Source organism: Equus caballus, chromosome 22 (assembly GCF_041296265.1).
Source record: "Equus caballus isolate H_3958 breed thoroughbred chromosome 22, TB-T2T, whole genome shotgun sequence".
Classification (NCBI taxonomy): domain Eukaryota; kingdom Metazoa; phylum Chordata; class Mammalia; order Perissodactyla; family Equidae; genus Equus; species Equus caballus.
In genome coordinates, this window is record NC_091705.1 from 35,179,716 (window position 1) to 35,202,251 (window position 22,536).

The 22,536-nt window shown below is 38.1% G+C and overlaps 1 protein-coding gene across 1 annotated transcript in view; it reads left to right on the forward strand.

Annotated features, from left to right (window-relative positions):
* STK4 (serine/threonine kinase 4) overlaps positions 1-22,536 on the forward strand; it is an 87,209-nt gene that overhangs the window by 15,775 nt on the left and 48,898 nt on the right. The window contains exons 5-9 of the mRNA XM_001503165.5: positions 1,217-1,381; positions 7,456-7,623; positions 9,239-9,376; positions 11,819-11,947; positions 12,608-12,794. Coding sequence (XP_001503215.1) covers positions 1,217-1,381; positions 7,456-7,623; positions 9,239-9,376; positions 11,819-11,947; positions 12,608-12,794 — 787 coding nt within the window. The remainder of the gene's footprint in view (positions 1-1,216; positions 1,382-7,455; positions 7,624-9,238; positions 9,377-11,818; positions 11,948-12,607; positions 12,795-22,536) is intronic.

Sequence of the window (22,536 nt, forward strand, 5' to 3'; positions counted from 1 at the left end):
CAACATTGGCCTGATCAGATAGTCTATGTTAATCTCTAGCATTCTTGCTTTCATTTATTCATCATCATTTAGCAAATATTTCTTCAGAACCTACTATGTGCCAGGTGACTTTCTTGGTGCTGGGGATACAGTAGGAAACAAATCTAAGATATTTGAAATGGAGCTTATGTTTCTAATAGGGAAGACATCATATAAATAGGTATACAAATAATGTTTAATATGTCAGATGGTAATAATGCTACATTGACCAATAAGGTAGATAAAGGGGTAGAGAATGATCTAGGAATGGAGGGAGCTAGGGAAGGCCTCTCTGATTTTCTAATGAGAGGTGACATTTGGGCAGAGACAGTGAAATAAGGTGTCAAGTTGTACAGAAATCTGGATGAAGAGCATTGTAGGCAGAGAGAACAGTAGATGAAGAGGCCCAGAAGTGGGAGCGTGCTTAGAGTGTTTCAGGAACAACAAGGAAGCGTACATGGCTGAAACAGGATGAGCAAGGTGGAAAGTGATGGAAGATGAAAGTAGCTGGGAGCCAGGTCATATAAGATCTTGGTGAAGACTAGCTTTAATTTTGAGTGACTTAGGAAGCCATTGGAGGGTTTTGAGCAGATCTGGCTTACCTTTTAAAAGGTTCGTTGTGGCTGCCGTGTGGAAAATACATTGTAGGGCGTCAAGGGCAGAAGCAGTGAGACCCGTTAGGAAACTGTTAGAATAGTTCCGGCAGGACATGCTGGTGGCTTGGACCAGGGTGATTACAGAGGATATGTTTGGATGTATTCTGAAGATAGAGAAGAGCCTAAGGCTGACCTCAAGGTTTTTGGCCAGAACACCTGGAAGAATGAAATTGCCTTTTGCTGAGAGACAGAAGCTTGTGGGAAGAGTAGAGTAGGCTGGGTGGGTGATAAGGAAAGGGGTAGGGTGCTGGTAGAAATAAAGAATTTGATTTTGACATGTTATACTTATGATACTTACTGGGTCTTCAACTGGAGATGTTGTGTAGGCAGATACATGACCGATGTTTGGGAGAGATCTGGGCTGGAAATAGAACCTTGGGAGTGGTTAGCGTAGTGCTGTTATTGTAAGTTGTCAAATACTGTTTACAGGTTGAATGAGAGTTTATATTTATATTCTAGGAAAGGAGTTTGGATCTATTTTTTTTGCTTTTTCAAATGTCCTGGTGTAAACTGACAATTTTAACTTTTCATTCTTTTTTCAGTTAACAGAAGATGAAATAGCTACAATATTACAATCAACACTTAAAGGACTGGAATACCTTCATTTTATGAGAAAAATACACCGAGATATCAAGGCAGGAAATATTTTGCTAAACACAGAAGGACATGCAAAACTTGCAGATTTTGGGGTAGCAGGTCAACTTACAGTAAGTAAAAATGCTCCTTGTCTTGGTACTTTCAGCTCTCTCCTGAGAAGGAATTCCTTTTGTTTGTTTAAAAAATATAAGACTTGACTTAATTGTATTAGTAAAAAGATTACAGAATGTACCCATAGGTCCAAAAGAGCTAGTAGGTTATTTTAGATCCTTTCCTGGGGTTCAGATCCTATAGTTTAACTTTAACTTTGATAAGAATAAAAACTAAAACAAGAAAAGGTGGAGTAGAAGTTTAAATTCTGTTGGGCTACATATCATATTTCTAAAAGGAAGAAAAATTAAATCCATCCTGCCTTCCTTGAATAAGACATAATGTCATCTCATTCAGCCTCCAGGTAGCAGTGGGTGCTTACTTTACTGAAAACGTTCTCATTTGGTTCCAGGGAACAGTCTCTTGATTCTCCTCCTGCTGCACTAGTGCATGGCAATCAAAAAAACCATGTTTTCAAAACAGGAAGTCTAGAATTATCTGATACTGTAAAATACATAAGTATATATGAAATATATGTAGAAAAATAGAAACAGTTCTGGACAGGTATGTACTAAAATTTGCAACAACATTATATATCAAACAGTTCTCTTGGGTGGTAGAATATATGTGTGTGTGTATATATATATATATATATATATATATATATATTTGTTTAAGTAGAGGTTGTTTTATGTATTGTTTTAATTTTTTAAAATTTTAGATTTACCTGGAATATGTTAGGGAGTTTCATAGATATTGCAACAACACAAGAATTGCTTTGATTTAAAAAAAAAAAAAAAAAATCAGGAACTTATTCCAGGGCCGGCCTGGTGGCGCAGCGGTTAACTTTGCACGTTCCGCTTCTCATAGGCCTGGGGTTCGCAGGTTTGGATCCCAGGTGCGGACATGGCACTGCTTGGCATGCCATGCTGTGGTAGGTGTCCCACATATAAAATAGAGGAAGATGGGCACGGATGTTAGCTCAGGGCTGGGCTTCCTCAACAAAAAAGAGGAGGACTGGCAGTAGTCAGCTCAGGGCTAATCTTCCTCAAAAAAAAAAAAGAAACTTATTCCATATTGTGATTTGTGGGCCCTTCAAAATATTTTGTTAACACATAAGTAAGCAGTACGAAACAATATTATCTAAATTACAAGCTTAATAAGGAAACCAAGTTGGAAAAAATATCCTTCTGGTGCTGTATGAAAGGTATAATATTATAATTAAGAATATCAGTTGCATTTAGTAATTATTTTAGTAATTGACATTTTTCACAGAAATAGAAAAAATAATCCTAAAATTTGTATGGAATCACAACAGACCCTTAATAGCCAAAGCAATCCTGAGAAAGAAGAACAAAGCTGGAGGCATCACACTTCCTGATTTCAAACTACATTACAAAGCTCAAGTAATCAAAACAGTGTGGTAGTGGCAGAAAAACAGACACACAGACCAATGGAACAGAATCAAGAGCCCAGAAACGAACCCAGGCTTATATGGGCAACTACTATTTAACAAAGGAGCCAAGAATACTCAATGGGAAAAGGATGGTCTCCAATAAATGATCTTGGGAAAACTAGATAAAAACATGCAAAAGAATGAAATTGGACCTCTATCTTACACCACTCACAAAAATTAACTCAAAATAGATTAAAGACGTAAATGTAAGACCTGAAACTGAAAAACTCCTAGAAGAAAACATAGGGAAAAAGCTCCTTGATGTTAGTCTTGGCAACGATTTTTTTGGATATGACACCAAAAGCACGAATAACAAAAGCAAAAATAAACAGTGGGACTCCATTGAGATTTTGATTGTGATTGTGTTGAATTGTAAATCACTTTGGAAAATGTTGCCATTTTAATGACATTGCCTTCCAGTACATGAACACAAGATGTCTTTCTATTTATTTAGATCTTCTTTAATTTCTTTCAGCAATGGTTTTAATTTTCAGTGTGCAAGTCTTGCATTTATTTGGTTAAATTTATTCCTAAGTAGCGTTTTCTTTTTGATGGTATTTTAAATGAAATTGCTGTCTTTATTTTCAGATTGCTCATTGCTAGTATACAGGATTACAGTTGAATTTTCTATATTGTGTCCTGCAACCTTGCTGAACAAAGTTGTTTATCAATTCTTTTTTTTCTTTTTTCTTTTTCCACTAAAATAGTGAGACTGTTGTATAGGGTGATCTGGCTGGGCTGTTTCTTTGGGAAACGTCCTGTGCTACTAATTGAGGTTCCTCTGGTGCTGTTAACTTTAGATTTCCTCTCTGACTGATCTTGCCTAGAGGCTGTAGGCCTTATTGTCTGCCTTCAGGGAAGAGGTGGTCACCGTGGGCATTGTTTCAGCATTTAGCACATCCGTGCTCACTTATTGTTCCTGATCACACACTCCTGCCCCTACTCTGCTTTCTAGAGATCCTTGTTTCCTTCTCCAGAGAATATGCATGCATTCTCATAATGCCAGGGTGGGGCAAGGGAAGCCCAAAAGTTGCTTGAAGGAAGAGGTGGGTCTAGGGCTCTAACTGCTTAAAGAGCTTTCAACCCAATCTTCCTGTTGTTAATCTCACTTTCACCCCACCTCTGGATACCTGATGCCACCAGATTCTAAGCCTTTTAGAGGGGTTGGTGTTAAATCAGACTGTTTCTTGGCTTCCCCAGAGACTGACTCAGGATTCCATTCTCATGGTCTGTTTAGTCAGTTACCACTCGTCCATCTGCTTTCTAGCTCACAAGATTTTGTGGCTGTGATTTTTTTTTCCCTTTATATTTTGTTCTTGTGAACTTATTCCTTAAAAAAAAAAATCCTTTTAGTGTCTTTCCAGTGGGTTTTGGGAAGGAGCAAAGTAGAATGTATTTGTTCAATCTGTCTTCTTTCCAGAAATCTACAATATTGTTTCTGATGGCAGCATGGGCATTTCATTGTATGGATGTACTATGATTTATTCAGTTCATTCACTTAGTTGGACATTGGGTGCCCATTTGGGTTGCTTATAATTTTCTGGCCATCATAAACATAAACTCTGTGATAAACATCCTCGCCTCTGAACTTTTCAGCATCCTTCAGTATATCCTTAGGATAATTTCTTAGCATTGGAATCTGGGTCAGAAAATATATGAAATTGTAAGCCTTTTGATGCATATTGCCAAAGTGCTTCTAGAAGGGAGCAATTTATGTTTCTAACTGTAATATATAAATATCTCCATTTTCCTTTATATTTGCCAATACTGAATGGGCAATCAATTATATCTTTCTTACCATTTTCAAAGCAATTAAATATTTTTACATTTGATTATTGGCCATTTATAATTCGTCTTTTTGTAAATTTACTGTTCATGTTATTTGTCAATTTTTCTAATTATGTTGATTTTTAAAGTCTATTTGTTAAAAAAGATAAACCAAAACTGAAAAATTTATATGTTAAAAATTTTTTTTAAAGATTTTATCTTTCCTTTTTCTCCCCAAAGCCCCCTGGTACATAGTTGTATATTTTAGTTGTGGGTCCTTCTAGTTGTGGCATGTGGGACGCCACCTCAGCGTGGCCTGACCAGCAGGGCCATGTCCCCGCCCAGGATCCGAACCGGTGACACCCTGGGCCTCCGCAGCGGAGAACTTAACCACTCAGCCACGGGGCTGGCCCCTAAAATTGTTAATTCTTTGTTATATATGTTGAAACATCTTTTCTTAGTTTGCTACTTTTTTTTTTAAATTTTAATTATTTTTTTTAAATAGAAGTTTCCAAATTTTATGTGGAGAAATCCATCTACCTTTTGTCTGGTGGTTTCTGCCTTTGATATCATAATTTAAAAGTCCTTTTCTCGGGGCTGACCCCGGGGCCGAGTGGTTAAGTTCGCGCGCTCCGCTGCAGGCGGCCCAGTGTTTCGTTGGTTCGAATCCTGGGCGCGGACATGGCACTGCTCATCAAACCACGCCGAGGCAGCATCCCACATGCCGCAACTAGAAGGACCCACAACGAAGAATATACAACTATGTACTGGGGGGCTTTGGGGAGAAAAAGGAAAAAAATAAAATCTTTAAAAAAAAAAAACGTCCTTTTCTGCTCCAACATTATATAATTGTACATCTGTACTTTATTTTAGTACTGGCTTTTATTCTTTATTTTTCAATTGACAACCTATTTGAATTTATTTTGGTAAAAATATGTTGTAGGAATTTAAGTGTGGAGTTTTACAAATGACCAGCCAGATACCCAGTGCTTTTTTTTTTTTTGCATAATCTATCCTGTGCTTGCTGATTTCAAGTGACATTTTAATCATATCTTCAAATTTTATATATATATGTGTGTGTGTGTGTGTGTGTATAGATGTGCATGCCATAGTCTGTTTCTGGACTTAATATTTTTCCGTTGATCTGCTGCTGAACTCATAATTTTGTAATGCAGATCTAGTTGGGTCAGTTTCCACTCATTGCTCTTAATTAAAAAAAATTTCTAGCTATCCAAATAGCCATTTCTAATTGAAATAATCCTGTGAAAACAACTTTGACTACCACCATTTGGAAACACCCCTACAAATTTGAAGTTTAAGAGCTAAGGAAATGACTAAGCAGTAAGTTATTTCCTGTGTTAATTTTTGACATAGGACTGACAAAGTCAGATTGATTTAAAAATGTTACCTATCATTTGCTCCTGACTTAAGGTATAACGTAACTTCAGCCACAGGCATTTCAGAAGGAACAAGGGTGATGATGACGGGAAGCCCTATAGCATATTTAGTTCTGTTTAAAATCCTTCTTTTGCTAAAGTACAGGAACTCTAGGAAGGGTCTCTTTCATTAGGAATGTATGCAGGTAGTTATTTGCCCATGGGTATTATAGCCATGTATTCTTTAAGCCCCAAACTAAGACTTTTGATATAGGTTTTCTATATATATAATATATATAAAATATATAATTTTTCTCTCTCTATAGAAATATATATATATAACTTTTCTCCGCCCCTCTCCCCTGATTGTACATGTAATCATGCTCATATAAACTATTAGAGTCTTACAGAAATATATGGATGGAAAAATGTGGGATGGAAATTAAAAGTCCTAAGTCAGTCTACCTTCTAGATAGAACTGTTGTTAATAGTTTGGTGATATTGCTTGAGGTTTTTTTTTTTGCTATGCGTATGACAGTTTTTATTATCAGTGGTTGTTTTATTATTGTTATGATCATTATTTTTGTTTTACAAAAGCAAGGCTATATTGTGTATAATATTGCAACTTAGTTTTTTTGCTTCACAGTATATCTTGTATATTTTTTCCATGCTGGAAGAATGTATCTTTTTTTTTTAATGTGGCATTTTACTGTATGGATATTTATTGTATTTAACTTATCCCCTTTCAATGGTCATTTGGGTTATTTCCTGTTTTCCGTGTTTTTTCTCCCCTCTATTGCAAGTATTTCTACAACACTTGTACATGTATTTGGGACACTTAGGCATAGGATAAATTTCTTTCTTTTTTTTTTTTTTAAGATTTTATTTTTCCTTTTTCTCCCAAAGCCCCCCAGTACATAGTTGTGTATTTTTAGTTGTGGGTCCTTCTAGTTGTGGCATATGGGATGCCACCTCAGCATGGCTTGATGAGCAGTGCCATGTCCACGTCCAGGATTCGAGCCTGCGAAACCCTGGGCCGCCGAAGCAGAGCGCATGAACTTAACCAGTCGGCCATGGGGCTGGCCCCAGGATGAACTTCTAGAAATAGAAAATTTAGATTTATGCATAGGATAAATTTCTGGAAATAAGATCAAAGGATATGGACATTTAAGTTTAATAAATATTGCCAAATTGCCTACTAAAAAATGAACCATTTTAAACTCCAGTAACATATGTCAGTGCCTGATTTTCTATGCTATTATCAGGATTAGTTATTAATTTTTTAAATCTTTGTCAATCTTATTTTAGTTTGTACTTTAATGATTGAGAATCTTTTATGTTTTTAGGTCATTTGAATCTGTTTTGCAACTTGCTTGATCATGCCTCGAGTGTCGTTTTATATGTATTTCAGGGAAAAGGCATTTCTTATTGTTGGAAAAGTCTCTTTTTCTGTAGTTTTAATGCTTAGTGTTGCCATCTCCCCTTTGTTTTGTAGGATACCATGGCCAAGCGAAATACAGTGATAGGAACACCATTTTGGATGGCTCCAGAAGTGATTCAGGAAATTGGGTACAACTGTGTGGCAGACATCTGGTCCTTGGGAATAACTGCCATAGAAATGGCTGAAGGGAAACCCCCGTATGCAGATATCCATCCAATGAGGGTAAGGAAATGGACAGAAAACCAGGGGGTGGTTAATTACTGGTCATCATTACAAAGTTAGTTAAACGGCTTACCTGGTTAGATGCCACACAACAAATGAATTAATTGTATATAACTGATAAGTGTCAGTCTGGACTCTGGATGATACACTTCCACTGACTGTAGTTGTAGGCACTAATTAATTCAAGTGTGGTCCACCTCTCTCCATTCCAGAGGTTGTGTATTGATAGCCCTCAGGCGGGAGGGCCACTGAAACTGAAATGCTGAGTTTGACTTGTGCGGTATATATATTTTTAATAGTTTAAATGATCGCATTTTAATGTAACGACAGTAACTGGAGCTGAGTAACAGTCCTCTCCTTTACACTGGGCGTGGGCTTTCCCCTTATCCGTCTCCATGATTCCCTCTTCACCAAGTATCAGTTGTCATTTACTGCAGTGTTTTCTCTGGTTTTTCTTTGAGTACTATTAAGAGGAAAGCAGACTGTTTTTTTGAGCTCATGTCACTAACACCCAGCCTGGTTCATTTGTTGCCATTTTCCTGCCTGGCCCTTACAGGTGTTTGAATTGGTAAGTTCTGGTTTGTGGATCCCCAGTCTCTCTTCATCTAGAGGCTCTGTACTTGTCAACCTCCATCTAGAGTGTTAAGGGCCCATAGACCCAGTTTCCGCTGAAACTCCCTCACTGTGACACCCTAAAGCGTTTCCAGGCTTTGCTCACCCCCAGGACCCCTCATCACAGCACTCTTGTAAGACCTCAGCGCTGCCTCACTCAGGGCCTCCATAGTCCTCTCCATCCCTCCCAACCCCAGCCCCTCCTCTTCTCTGATTAATTAGTTCTTCTATTAAAAGACTTAACAGTTTTTTGAAAAGTATCCATGTGTGCAAAGATAAACTCCCCTCACTTTCGGAAAGCAGAAGTGGGAGAGGCAGGGGGAGGATTTGCTGGTTACATTTTTAGATTCAAAGAATAGAATTTAAGCTTCTATTGCAAAGAATTTTATTTTTCAAAAATCCATGGCTCTTCTTTTATTGGAAACTTAATAAGTAGTAGTTTTATTTTTTTGAAATGTAGAATTTAACTGCAGTGTCGTGAGCCAGCTTTCTTTTTCCAGGTGTGTTAGATTGGTTTGGCTTGGAGGTAAATGAATCCCTTGTGATTTTGGGGACTTCTGGGTTTATGATCTTGCAGTCACTGCTTACATCCAGTGGTGACGGTAACTTAGCGAGGAGGGAAATTTGATAGCACTGGGGCTGAGGTTATCTTCAGGATATGATACTCCTTGGTCTTGCCTTTTCCCTTTGACGGGCAATGTACCATGGTTAGGAAAACCCAAAAGAAGCTTGATGGATATTGTGAGGTCACGGGACAAGAAACATATGAAAGAGGGAGAGGGAGAAGAGGAGGAGGGGTGGAGAGGGGAGAGAGAGTGAGCTACATCGGGTTCTCCAATCGTCATACTTCCTACTTTGAGATACTTAGAATTTTGTTGGAATTTGGATGGGCTCATCAGTGGATAAGAGAAAAATCATTTTATCAGGCTTCACATGAATTTATAGTCATTTTTATTGGAGTGTGAATCACTTTTATTTTACCAAATCTTTTTTTTTTAACCAGGCAATCTTCATGATTCCTACAAACCCTCCTCCCACATTCCGAAAGCCAGAACTGTGGTCAGATAACTTCATGGATTTCGTGAAGCAGTGTCTTGTAAAGAGCCCTGAGCAGAGAGCCACAGCCACTCAACTCCTCCAGGTATGAATCACCCTGAGATGCTGCCCTTCTGTTTTATTCACATGGTGACCAAAAGATGCTGTTAACCCACCTACATGGAGATGGTAAAGAAGTGTAAGATGTTCCCTGCCTTTAGGGGAGGTTTGAATCTAACTGAGCAGAAAAGGCATGGAAAAGAAGGCTAAATCATTGAACAAGATAATAGCTCAAGAAAATACAGGATTCTATGGGATTAGAGAATGGGAATTGCTATTTAGTGAGCACCTGCCGTGTGCTGGGTGCTTTGCACATCTTATGCTGCTTAATCATCACATAGACCCTGTGAGGGATGGGTATTACTTCACTTTTATAGTGAGAAAACAGATGCTTAGAGAAGTTAACTCGTTTAGAGGCGCTCACTGGCAAACTGCAGAGCCAGGTGTAGAACCTAGGTCTTTTTGACTCCAAAGCAGGAGTGCCATCAGGTCTGCCCAATTCTGACAAAGACTGGAGATTAATGGCAGGTGCTGTTGTAGCTGACGATTGGGAGAGGCCACTTTGGATTGGAGAATCAGGAATGCCTCCCTGGAGGAGGTCACCTCTGGGCTGGATCGCAAAGAATGGGTGGGATTTGGCAGGCAGTATGTTCAGGGATTAGGAGCTTCGATTCTGAAGTCACACTGCCCAGGTTTGAATCCTGGGTCCCTCTTCACCAGTTTTAGGACCTTGGGCAAGTAACTTAACCTCTCTGTTACTTTAGTTTTCTTTAAAATGGAGATGAGGTACCTGCCTCATATGTTGTGAAGATTAAGTGATAGAATATGTGTAACTTTGAACAATGTTTTTTACACATATTCAAGATGGTATGATATGGATTCGACAAATATCTGCTCTTATTATTGGGCTAAGCCAATAGTTTTCAACCATGCCAGACCCAATGCCCTCTTTTTATAACCAATATACATATTTTTAACACTCATTACTGTTCTGGAATGAAATATAATAAATAAGACAATAAAATCTATTTATGCCCATAATTTAAAAAAATCAGTATAATGTCTGTGCTACAATGGAGAACTGTAAAGATACTAATTTGTAATAAAACAATGTGTGTGTCAGTATAAAAATGCTCTAGCTTGACTGAGCTTGCAGACACAATAAAGTAGTTATACCCCTGTAGCTACCGTCATGAATGAGTTTAGATGTAAGAGCAGTAAAAAGAACAGAAACCATTCCATTCAGGAAATACAGGAAAATGAATGGGTGGACACTAGCATTAACGCCAATGTTAGATAAACAGACCAGACTTATTTGTATATGATAAGAGAAGGGAAATGATCTTATAGATTTTCCAAGTGGAGAGAACAAGGAAACATGATAGTTTTGCAAATGAGCTACGTCTTATTTCTTAATGGCAAATTCTTTTCCTGTCCGGATGGGGCACTGATAAAGTTTTATGGAGAAGAAATCTGTATTGTGATCCCAGCACACCTTGAGACAGACTTTCAATCTCTGGAGTGCTTAGAAAGCCCTTGGAGACTATATCCTTTGATGGGTGGTGGGGAATAGAGAATGGATTGCAAAGAGGACACCGGGGACAATATCAGAGTAAATTTGGAGGACAACAGGCAACCCCCCAAAAGAATTTCCATGTGTACCTCTCACAGCATAGATTTCTTATCATTGTGTTATAAACATAAATGACAGAAATGTAAGATGGTATTAACATTAAAACTTTTAAAGCCATTTCTATAAATGAAATTCAGCAATATCCCTGTGTTTCGTGTCTTTGCTGATTGAATACTCTTTGAGCCTACATCTGTTACATATTTCTGCAGTAACTACACCTTTGCACTAAAATCCTTTTTACCTGAATATTTGGTTGGAAGTGTTGTAGTATATTGAATAGAAGAATAAACAGGATGAGTCAATTATTCATGATTTCTAACAATGTCTTTATTCCACTTAAGTCCCCTCTTCAAAATCACCTCCCAAATTAACAGACTTTTTCTTATCTCTTGAAAAAAATTTTTGGCATTATTTATTAAAGTGTATGTATACTCTGAAACATTTGGAAGATGTGCAGAATATGCCATAGGTCATTATTGTACAGGACTCTTTCACGCTTTGCAGGATTGCTGGTATCCCTGCCTCCCCTCCCGTGCTGTTCGTGCTCTCTAAACACTGTAACAAGCTCCCAACACATTTACAAAACTTCCTCTAGGGGGTGGTATGACCCTGTTGAGAATCTCTAGATTTGGAAGAGAGAAAGGAAGGAGACGCTCCAGCCAGGCTAAAAAAGATGGGCAAAGCCTGAATGTGCATCTGCTCTGAGTTATAAAAGGAGTGTGGTTTAGCTGTTGTCCTAGGCATAAAGAGAAAGATGAGATTCATTGATTGACTCAACACGTTGTGAAGTACCTAGTATGTTTGGCACTGGGGCCGTATAGACTGTCTCCATTGTTTTCTGCTTTCTTGTTTAAGCACCCATTTGTCAAGAGTGCCAAAGGAGTGTCAATACTGCGGGACTTAATTAACGAAGCCATGGATGTGAAACTGAAACGCCAGGAAGCCCAGCAGCGGGAGGTGGACCAGGACGATGAAGAAAACTCAGTGAGTGGCAGGCATGGCTGTGGGCCTCAGGCATTAATGCTTGTTATTTCATGATTACCAAGCCACGTAAGACGAGTAGGAGATGCTGGAGCCGCCTGGAGCTGGACACTCTTTTTGTATGATTATGTCCTCTCCTGGACCAAGGCTTCCTGGAGGCTTGCTGAATCTGTGCTTGTTTTCCTCACAGTGCTTCCTGAGACACTTACAAATTTTATTCTTTTGCCTCCATATCTTTTATTCAATTTAACTTTTTATTCAGGAAAGAGAATGCTCAGGTCTGAGACTTGGCTTTCCCGTGCCCTTTTGGGGAATCTAGAATCCATACTAAATATGTACATTTTACACTTATAGACTCCCTCACAACCCTGAGTTTCCAGGGGTGCTCACCTCAGCTCCTTACATCTATGTTGAAAACTGTTAAGATGGAGAGAAGAAGGGGAGGGGAAGAGAGTCCTTGAGGGTTAGTTATGCTGCTCTCACATTGGTAAATTTAGGATCTTCTTTGGTTAAATAAGAGTGCTCTCAGTTCTACAAAGTAGGTTTAGAACTGAATAAGTGTCAGATCCAGAAATATTTACATCAAGATGAGTGATAGTTATTCAGAAAACTCAAAATCTTTTGATCAAATTAGCCCCAATTTTCTCTTTTGTCCTTTTACAGGAGGAGGATGAAATGGATTCTGGCACGATGGTTCGAGCAGCAGGTGATGAGATGGGCACTGTCCGAGTAGCCAGCACCATGAGTGATGGGGCCAATACTATGATTGAGCACGATGACACGTTGCCGTCACAGCTGGGCACCATGGTGATCAATGCGGAGGACGAGGAAGAGGAAGGGACTATGAAAAGTAAGGCTCTGATGAAATACACTGACTTCTCAGACAGACCATAAACGTTCCAGAGAAAACAGGTTCTCAGGGTCCACACAGGCTCAGTCTTGAGGGCCTCTTCTGGCCCTCCACTCAGTGAGTGGCAGGCATGGCTGTGGGCCTCAGGCATTAATGCTTGTTATTTCATGATTACCAAGCCACGTAAGACGAGGAGGAACCACAGGAGGAAAAACATTGGAGGAGTGTGGCAGGGCAGGGGTTTGCGGAGGGAGAAAGCTGGCGTGTGGAGGCAGAGGCAAGAAAGCATCAGCAAGGAGAAGGCATTTACTTTTAAACCTGAGTGGCCATTCTCTCAGTGAATGTTGTCACCTTTTTCTTCTTTTCCTTGATCTGTGGAGTCAAGCACATATGTTGTTTTGATGCATAATTCAAAGTGTAATGAAATTCTGAGCTCTTTACATGTCTTCAGTCTATTTTCATGATACCATGTGTGTCTAACCCAGGTTTGCCAATACTCAGTCAGTCTGTTAAGGATGACTACCAATTTAAAAGCCCTATCAAATCGCTTCTAGTTTAAACCCACCTCTGCACTTTTCTTATCCTGCTTATCCTTTTTGCCTGTGGCTGAGGCCTAAGACCTGTGCTCAGCTCCCATCTTTTTTTTTTGAGGAAGATTAGCCCTGAGCTAACTGCTGCCAATTCTCCTCTTTTTGCTGAGGAAGACTGGCCCTGAGCTAACATCCGTGCCCATCTTCCTCTACTTTATATGTGGGACGCCTACCACAGCATGGCTTTTGCCTAGCGGTGCCATGTCCCCTCCTGGGATCCGAACCGGTGAACCCCAGGCTGCCGAAGCAGAACATGTGCACTTAACTGCTACACCACTGGGCTGGCCCTCAGCTCCCATCTTAAAGTGCCATCCTCTCCTCTCCAGTTATTTCCCTCCCCCTTACTCTGCATCACAGACTAACTCACAGAGGAAGGGAATTTGGGAGTACAAAATGGTAATAATTGAGTTGTATACGTGTAATTTAGCCTGAATTTTACATAGGTTTAAAGCATCAAGTCTCTATGATCTTCTCATCTCTTTTTTTTTTCTTCCTTTTTGAAAATGTAAAGTTCCTTCCTCTAAACCAGGGATTGGCAAACTATGGTCCACAGGCCAAATTTGGCCCGCGACCTGGCTTGGCAATAAAGTTTTATTGGGACATAACCATGTCCATTCATTTACATATTGTCCTTGACTGCTTTTACCCTATGAAGGCAGAGTTAAGTAGTTGTGACAGAGACCATATGGCTCCCAAAGCCTGAAATGTTTGCTGTCTCATACTTTACAGACAGAAAAAGTTCTCTAACCCCTGCTCTAGACCCCCTGCTTTGTGATTAATTCAATTAATAAATTTTTCTTGACTACCTACTGTGTCCCAGGTACTTTGCTGGATGCTGAGGATACAGCAGGGAATGAAGAAACTAGTCCTTGCTCTGAAGGAACTCATTGTCTAGTGTGGGAACAGACTCGCTTCAGTGTATGAAGTGAGTTCTAAAAGAGGTAATCTGAGGGTGTTGTGGAAGCAGAACAGAAGAGTATTTAATTTAGACGGGATTACTGAAAAATTCCTGGAGGAGAAAGGCAGGAAGGTTGGCAGTGGGTAGGGTGGGTGGAGATGTTCCAGCAGAGGCAGCAGTGTACACAAAGTCCGAGAGGCAGGAAGCGCGGTGGATGAGTTCAGGGCAGCGGCAGCTGGTGTGTGGTGGCTGGACGGACAGTTCCAGGGCTGCGGTCCTCAGGCGGTCCGCTCTAGTTTTCACCTTTCAGGTCTGTGTATTTATAATCAGCCCTTTGTTTTTGAAGGGAAAAGGTTTTTCTTTTTCTTCTTTCTGTTTTGGGGCCAAGACTCATCATCTGTGTTTGGCTTCTGGTCAGAATTATGGAGCTGGTGAAAGAGTAGTAATACTGTTGATGGATGTGTAAATTGGTGTCACTTTTCTGGAATGTAGTGTGTATCAAGAGTTTAAAAAGTTCAAACCTTTGACCCAGTAAATTCCACTTCGAGGAATCTGGTCCAAGAAAATGATTGAAGATATAGACAAATTATATTCAAGAATTTTTCCAAATGTGTTACTTATAATTGTAAAAAAAAAAATCTGGATTAACTTCACTGTTTAGTAGCAGATGATTGGTCAAATAAATCACGATACATCCTTAGGATGGAACGCTATACCATACAAAAACATTGGAAATCCTGTTTTTGAGAAATTCTTAGTGAGTTGGGGAGATACTTATGGTATGTTACTGAGTGAAAACGAGAAGGAATCAAAATTGTAGCATGTCTTCAGTTTTACAAAAGTGAAAAATAAATTAACGTATGTTAACATGTGCATAGAAAAGACTGAAAAAAACAAAAGTCTGGAGGGACATAAATCAAATATTAAAAGTAGTTATTATTGGTAATAGGATTATAGGTATTTAAAATTTTATTTTCCAAATTATTAACTAGAGTTATTACCAGAAAAAAATTCCCACCGAAAATACTGTTGATGTCATAGTGTGTCCTGTAAATTAGGAGTTTGAACTCTGCATTGCCTTAAGAATCCTTTTTTTCTCCCTTGTTCCTCCTCTTACTGTTTTTTTATAACCTTAAAAATGGATATCTGCAGAGTTTGTAAAAACGTTATCACTCCTGCTAGTCTGTTTAAATTCTTATTGCATCAGTGTTCTTAGGGTGTTTTTCATCTCCTAAACTCAGGATCGAAGCCCCCAGACACATTGTGTGGCGTAAGTTGTCAGGTGAATGCTATGTACTAAATTTGGTTTTTCTTTGTTTCCTTTTAAGTAGCCAGTGTGATTTGTTAGGAAGGTTTGTTTTGTAGTAATGAGCGGCTGACCTTTAGTTCTTTTCATTGACTCTGAGTGCTGTAACTTCTACTTGTTTTAAGGGCTGTAGTTATGCAGATGAATATAATCACCATGTGATATAACTAGGCTGACCTATTAACATGTGTTGTGCATGCACGTGTTATGGAAAATCTGCCTTTTTTATTTAAAGAATTAATTTTGTTCCAAATGTAATTTTCATATTTCAACTGCTAATTAATTCAATAGGTTGTTTGTTCAGTTTTTGAGCTTGGGTAGTTTTAGCATGTCTAATGAAAAACAGGCATCTTTTATTATAGTCATGATAAAAAACATTTAAAAACCTCAACAGTCACAACTGAGTGACATTAAATAATCTCAGTTGACAGTCTGCTACAGGTCTTATAATTCAGTTTTGGGGTCACAAATTTGACAGATTTGCTACTTATTTTGAGATCTTTACCCCTTATTGTTTTAGTACTTATTTAAACTGTTTTTTATGGAAAATTAAAAGATATACACAATTGCACAGAATAAGATTCATGACCCCAATGGACCTGTCACCCAGTTTCAAAAATGATTATCTCACTGCCCATCGTATTTCATCCTCCCCCAAAAGAAAATAACAAACTGAACTAATTGAAAGCATATCTCAGATATCTTATAATTTTTTCAGAACTGAGTTGTAAACATTTAAAGGAGACTATCTGACTATGCCTGGCTCAGGTACTATCTGTGTTGTATTGGATAATTACTTTCCTTGTCTGGGCCTCCGCGCCCTAGTCAGTAAAATTAAAGAATTACTAAGCTTATTTAAATTTTCCTTCTCCCTTACAGCTCTAATAGTCCACACATTTGTAAAAATTATATAACTCACACCTAATAAGAACTGAAGTTTCTAGAAGTTAAAATTTGTGAAAATAGACTTTCATCTAGTGCCACTTATATGAAATGTTTAATCCTTGAAAATTAAAATTATAACTGTTACCCTCTGTAAACTTAAGAAAAGACATATGTACCACTATGGTTGTTTGCATTAGTTTCTAATTTTAAGGAAACTTTCATATTAAACTAGGAAGACTCTTGCATTCATAATTCATATTTAGGGCATCTAGGTCAGAAACTTTTCTGAACTTTTTGGTACACTTTTTGACAACTGACTATATTTTACAGATCTAAAAACATTTATTCCTTGTCTTAGAAAAGTTAGATATTTCATTTGCCTCTATCCTCCTTTACTGTATTAACAATTGTTATACCAACAGTATTATAGCAATGTTAACGCACTGTTAGGGAAGAAAGCAGTTCACTCTCTCCAGCGGAGAGCTCCTTTTCTTGACCGTATGCCTGTATGGTTTCTATACAGTAATTATTTGCTAGATATTCTGTTTTCTGATTATTTTCCGCTTAATAAGCATATGTATTTTTCATGTTGCTGCATAGTCCTTTTTATATTTATCACACTTCACAGTGGTTTTTAATCATTTACCCATTGCTGGGCATTTTGGTTGTTTCTTATTTTTCACTGTTATAAATAACTGCAGGGAACATCTTACATATAAACTGTTCCTTCTTTTTAGTGTTTCCTGGGAAAAATTTCCAGAAGTATTTGAATACTTTGTGTGCATATTGCCATATTGTCCTCCAGAAGGTTTGTACCACGTTCCACCAGGATTAATAACAGCTGTCAGCATCCTTAGTTTCTTCCCTTTATATCCATTTCGCCTTTATATTTTCCATCTTTTAAATCTCTCTGTGCCACTTTGTGTGTTTTCCCTAATTTTCTCTTCTAATTCTATAATTATTTTTTCAGCCACATCTAATCAACTGTTTGACCCAGAGTTTGTTTCAGTGGCTAAAGTTTTTTCTTCCTAAAGTGTGTTTTTTTTTTTTTCCCAGAAGATTGGCCCTGAGCTAACATCCGTTGCTGATCTTCCTCTTTTTTTTTTTCTTCTCTCCGAAGCCCCCCAGTACATAGTTGTATATCCTAGTTGTAGGTTCTTCTAGTTCTTCTCTGTGGGATGCTGCCTCAGCATGGCTTAATGAGCAGTGCTAGGTCTGTGCCCAGGATCTGAACCAACGAGCCCCGAGCTGCCAAAGCAGAGTGCATGAACTTAACCAGTCGGCCATGGGGCCAGCCCCTCTTCCTAGAAGTTTTAATTAGTTATTTTAAAATATGCTTTTTCTCCTTCTGTAATGTCCTATTCTTGTCTTACAGATTTTATTCCTTTATCTCTTTGAACATTATAAATGTCTTTATTTTAAGGTATCTTTTAGATCAATCTATTATCTGGAGTACCTTGGGTCTAATTTCTGCTGTTTGTTGTGTCTGCTCTCTCTCATGCTGTTAGACTTCTCATGCTTTGTGATGTTTATTTGTGAGCTTATCTTCAGTGGAAAGTGCTGTCTTTGGTGGTCTCTTGTGTTCCTTGGGTCGTATAGTATCCTTTTGGGGCTTTAAGGGGTATTTCTCTCCAAAGCAGTCTTTAGATTATTTCTCATTTCTAAGGCATGCTTGTGGTATAGCAAAGGGAATTATATTTCTAGAAGTTAACTCTTTCCATACCTTACATGGGCAGAAGCCGTTCCTAAGACATGTCCTTCCTTTAGCTTGTGGGTAGAGTCTTGGCTCTTGTCTTTATGCTGGGAGTTGAGTTCTAGGCCCCTCTTTATAGATATGTCTTAACTTCTGTCTTTATCCTGATTCCTTTTCCTACATCAGCATTAAAACTAGTCTCTGTGGTTTGGTTTTCCCATTGGGTCACTTAGCTCAGTGCTCTGGGTTCCTTTCTTGTTTTTGCCATCTTCCTGTCCTGGTTGTGAGCACTTCATGTTTTTATTTTGTTTTTAAGTCTAGAATTTCTATGTGTTTGGAGCAGGAGGGGAGGCCTGTAGTGCATCAGCTCATTCAATCGTCTTGACGATGATGTTTCTATATTTTCTGTATAAGGGAACAGGTTCAGAGTTGTTATTTGCTCATGGTCACATGGCTAGGAAGTGGTGGATCTGGGAATCGAAAGAACTCCAGAGTCTGTGTTCTTTTCGTTCTCCTGAATTTCTGATTTCTTTTGGAAGCCTACCCTTACATTAGTGGGTATTAGATCCGTAAAATAAAACTCATCAAAATTCAGGGTAAGACTGGTACTGGCTTCTGAGGAGATTTCAGAAATATCTTTTTCTTGAGAAACAATTATTTATCATATAAAATTATACTCAGGAGGAGAGATAACTTTCTAATCATCATTAATGATTAGGCACTTAAAATATGTCAGGCACTGTGCTTTATCTTTTATAAGCATTTCACATATTTTAATCGTTAGGACCGTGCTGTGTAGTAAGTATAGCCACGCCCCATTTTACAGCAGCAGAAACTGAATCCCTTAAGCAAGAGGTTAAGTAACTTGCTCGTGATTACATAGTGAGCAATAGAAGAGCCAAGACTTGATGCCAGATATGTTTGGTTTCAGAGCTCATGCTCTTAACCATTATATTATGCTGCTCCTAGCAGAGCCCCTTTGTTAAGTTGTTGAGGGCCAGGACTGAGGCTTATGTTATGGGCCATACATTGGCAATAATATCCCTCTCCTTCTTGGTTGTTTGAATAACTAGCTATGTTTCCCCCAGGATTTCTAGATTCAAAGGGCAAATGGTTTTCAAAGGGGACCTGCCTCTGTTGATGGGGTAATGACATTGTTACATCTGAGGCAGTATGTTTTGGTTGTGTGTATCTGAATCTACAGTAAAGGATCAGATTGTGGTTGGAGGGAGGGGATTAGAGTGGGGTGAGATTTGACTTCTTTAAAAGAGACTCAGGAACACCAGTAAGAACTACAGAGGTGAACCATGGCCCACACTACTTTGAAAACCCATGTCTGCATAAAATGTCAGTTTGGGAACTTTGGAAGGCTATTTGTCTACATAAGTGGTGTTTTTTTGTTTTGTTTTGTTTTTGATAAGGGCAATGGAAGAACTTTGTTTGCTCCCAAGAACTGAAGGGCACATTCCTGAAGTGACATGAGAGGGTCTCTGTTGGTGTTAGGACCATTGTACTTGCTCTGGGCCAGTAGAGGGAGCTCTGTGATAGGTTATGAGTTAAAATTGTGTTCCCGCTTGTGTGCACAATCCCCTTACCATGGCAGGCTTTATTCTATATCAAGATCTTTATTTATTTTAAAATCTGATTTAAGTAACCACAGCAACACTAGGACAATGTCTTTATTTTATTTAGGTAGCAGATTGGATACCTCAGACTTGGCACAGTTCAGATAAGACTGAGGTCAGCCAAAACATCGCAAAATAGTTTAAACCTTTCCTTTCTCTTCCCAGATTTCTTGGTAGACCTTAACCAGAATTGATGTTCTCTTTCTGCAGCATTTTACCATGCTTATAGTTTTGAAACTATCACCAGCTAAAATGGCCCTAACCAAGTAGTTGAATAAGTTTTTAAGATAAAACTTAAAATTCTTATGCAGAATTGACTTGGGGAAAGTTATTTTATGTATCAAAATAAATATTAATAATGACAATTTATAGCTTTTGTTGCCTAGCCTCTTTAGTTTTCTTCTAATTTATTTCTCTGTTGACTACACAAGAGTCTAATGCTTTCTTTGGGAATAGCCTTTGCCCTTTTTCCTTTTTTTTGTCTTTTTTTTTAAACTGATTTGCAGTAGTTCTTTATATGTTGGATACTAATTTTTGTCAGTTATGTGCTTGTCAATATTTTCTCCTAGCTTGTGACGTGGGCTTTTAACTCTTCAGGGTCATTTCTTGGAGGGCAACTTTTATTTCATGAAGTTACATCTGTCTGAATTTCTTATACAGTATGCTTTTTACGTCTTCTTCAAGAAATTCTTTGCCGCCTAGATGTCTTAAAAATAGTCTATTTTTTTTTTCTAAAAGTTGTGAAGTTTTACTTTTCATATTTAGGACTTTCTTTAATATATCAGGAATTTGATTTTCTTTATAATGTGAGCTATAGTCATCTAATTTGATTTTTCCCATCTGAAAGACTTGCTTTCTCCCTTCATTCAGGTCTTTGGTCCTGTTATCTTTTCAGGCCTTCCTTGACCTAAATTCCCTTTCCCCTTCTTATTTTTCTTTCAGCACAGATTACTCTTTGAAAATTACATCCTTATTCTTTCATATAAATTTTAGCATCTGTGTGTCAAATTTTGTAGAATACAACTGGGATTTGACTGAATTGCATTGAATACATAGTTTAATTAGGCGGAATTGCCATCTTTATGATAATTCTTCCTATTCATGAACGTGGTTTTTAGAAATAAGCCTCAAGCGTCTGATTTAGGGTAGTTCATAAACTGAAGGAGTTTCACTTAAGAGTTTCCTAATAAAATGGTATCTTGAGGTGTCAGGTTTTACTAACCGATTCAGGTATTATTTCTGTCATTAGTATTGATAGAAATATGTGCTTTGGAAAATCAAGCATATCACAGAGGTTTAGGATAATGTTAATCATTTCTAATGTAATGTCATTCAAAGTAATATATTGCCATTAAATACCATTAGTAGTGCTGTGAAAATAATTAAATTTTGTATATATTGTCTTCTTTGTGTTTTATATCAAATTGTACATGGTTTTTTTTTTTTTTGGTGTGTCTTAATATACAGAAAAATGGTTTCACCTTTTCATTCTCAAGCCAACATCCTTGTGTTTTTTTTTTTTCCTGAGGAAGATTTGCCCTGAGCCAACATCTGTTGTCAGTCTTTCTCTTTTTGTATGTGAGCCACTGCCACAGCATTGCCTCTGTCAGGCGAGTAGTGTAAGTCTGTCCCCAGGAACCAAACCCTGGGCCACTGAAGTGGAGCACGCCAAACTTAACCACTAGGCAACGGGGGCTGGCCCGCAAACATCTTTTTTTAAAGAAAGGTAATTTCTCCTATGTTTAATTTGATCATTTTCAAATAGGGCATTAACATTCAGGAGCTAAGATGAGAACTTGTAGTTCTATACTAGATATATAAAAAGAATCCACACTTTCAAAAACATATTAAAAATATTTTGGTAAATAAAGTATATTATTATATTTAGATAATATATCAAATATAAAGTATATTAGAAAGCAAAAGGAAGATTTTTTCCAGAGGCAGAGATAATCAACAAAAAAAATCTTGGAGCAACTGAGATAGCTTGATTTGCACAAATTTCTAGTTTAGCATTGAAATGCTTCTGGCTCAAACAGGAAATGACCAGCCAAAGGATGGCGACTTATAATATGTGCCCCATCTACTAAAGACTTTGTATGCAACAGTTCTCCCTCCCAAGACTCTGGCTGTGATGTCATAGTTTTCTTGTCCTTACTGCATTCTCAAGAGATGCCTAGCAACCGGTTCCCTGTCCTCATCTCTAGGTGTAGTAGGCCAAGGGGAGGCAGAACTTGGACCACTGAACTGAAAGATTGTTTCCACTGATTCACGCCTTTCAAATTAGACTCAGTGAACTAAAGAGAGTGAGGGGATGATTTTCTATTTAAAACTCGTACTTGTTCATAAATTTCTAATTTTTATTCTAGAGCAGTAGCTGCCTTAATGTCTTTAAAATAGAACTTCAAAGCATAGTGGCATAATTAAGTTAGGGCAACTCAGAAGCATGTTTTGGGTACATTACTGTGATACTATTATGTGGTAGAAACATTTTGTGTTTATAGTTCCCCAGAAAGTCCTAAAGCTCATGAAGGCACCTTTTATTGCTGAGAGTTTCCTCATGTTAAAACCAAAGTGCAGGCTCTTGTTGAAATGATTTTATTTCAACGCTGTCCATCAGATACTAATTTTGGAGCTGCATAAGATGGAAATTCTTGACTCACAGCCTATTTTCTTTCCACCTGCAGTTGTTTGAAGGGGCTTGGTATAACATTGCCTCCCTTGTGTGTTCTCTATCTCATTCTC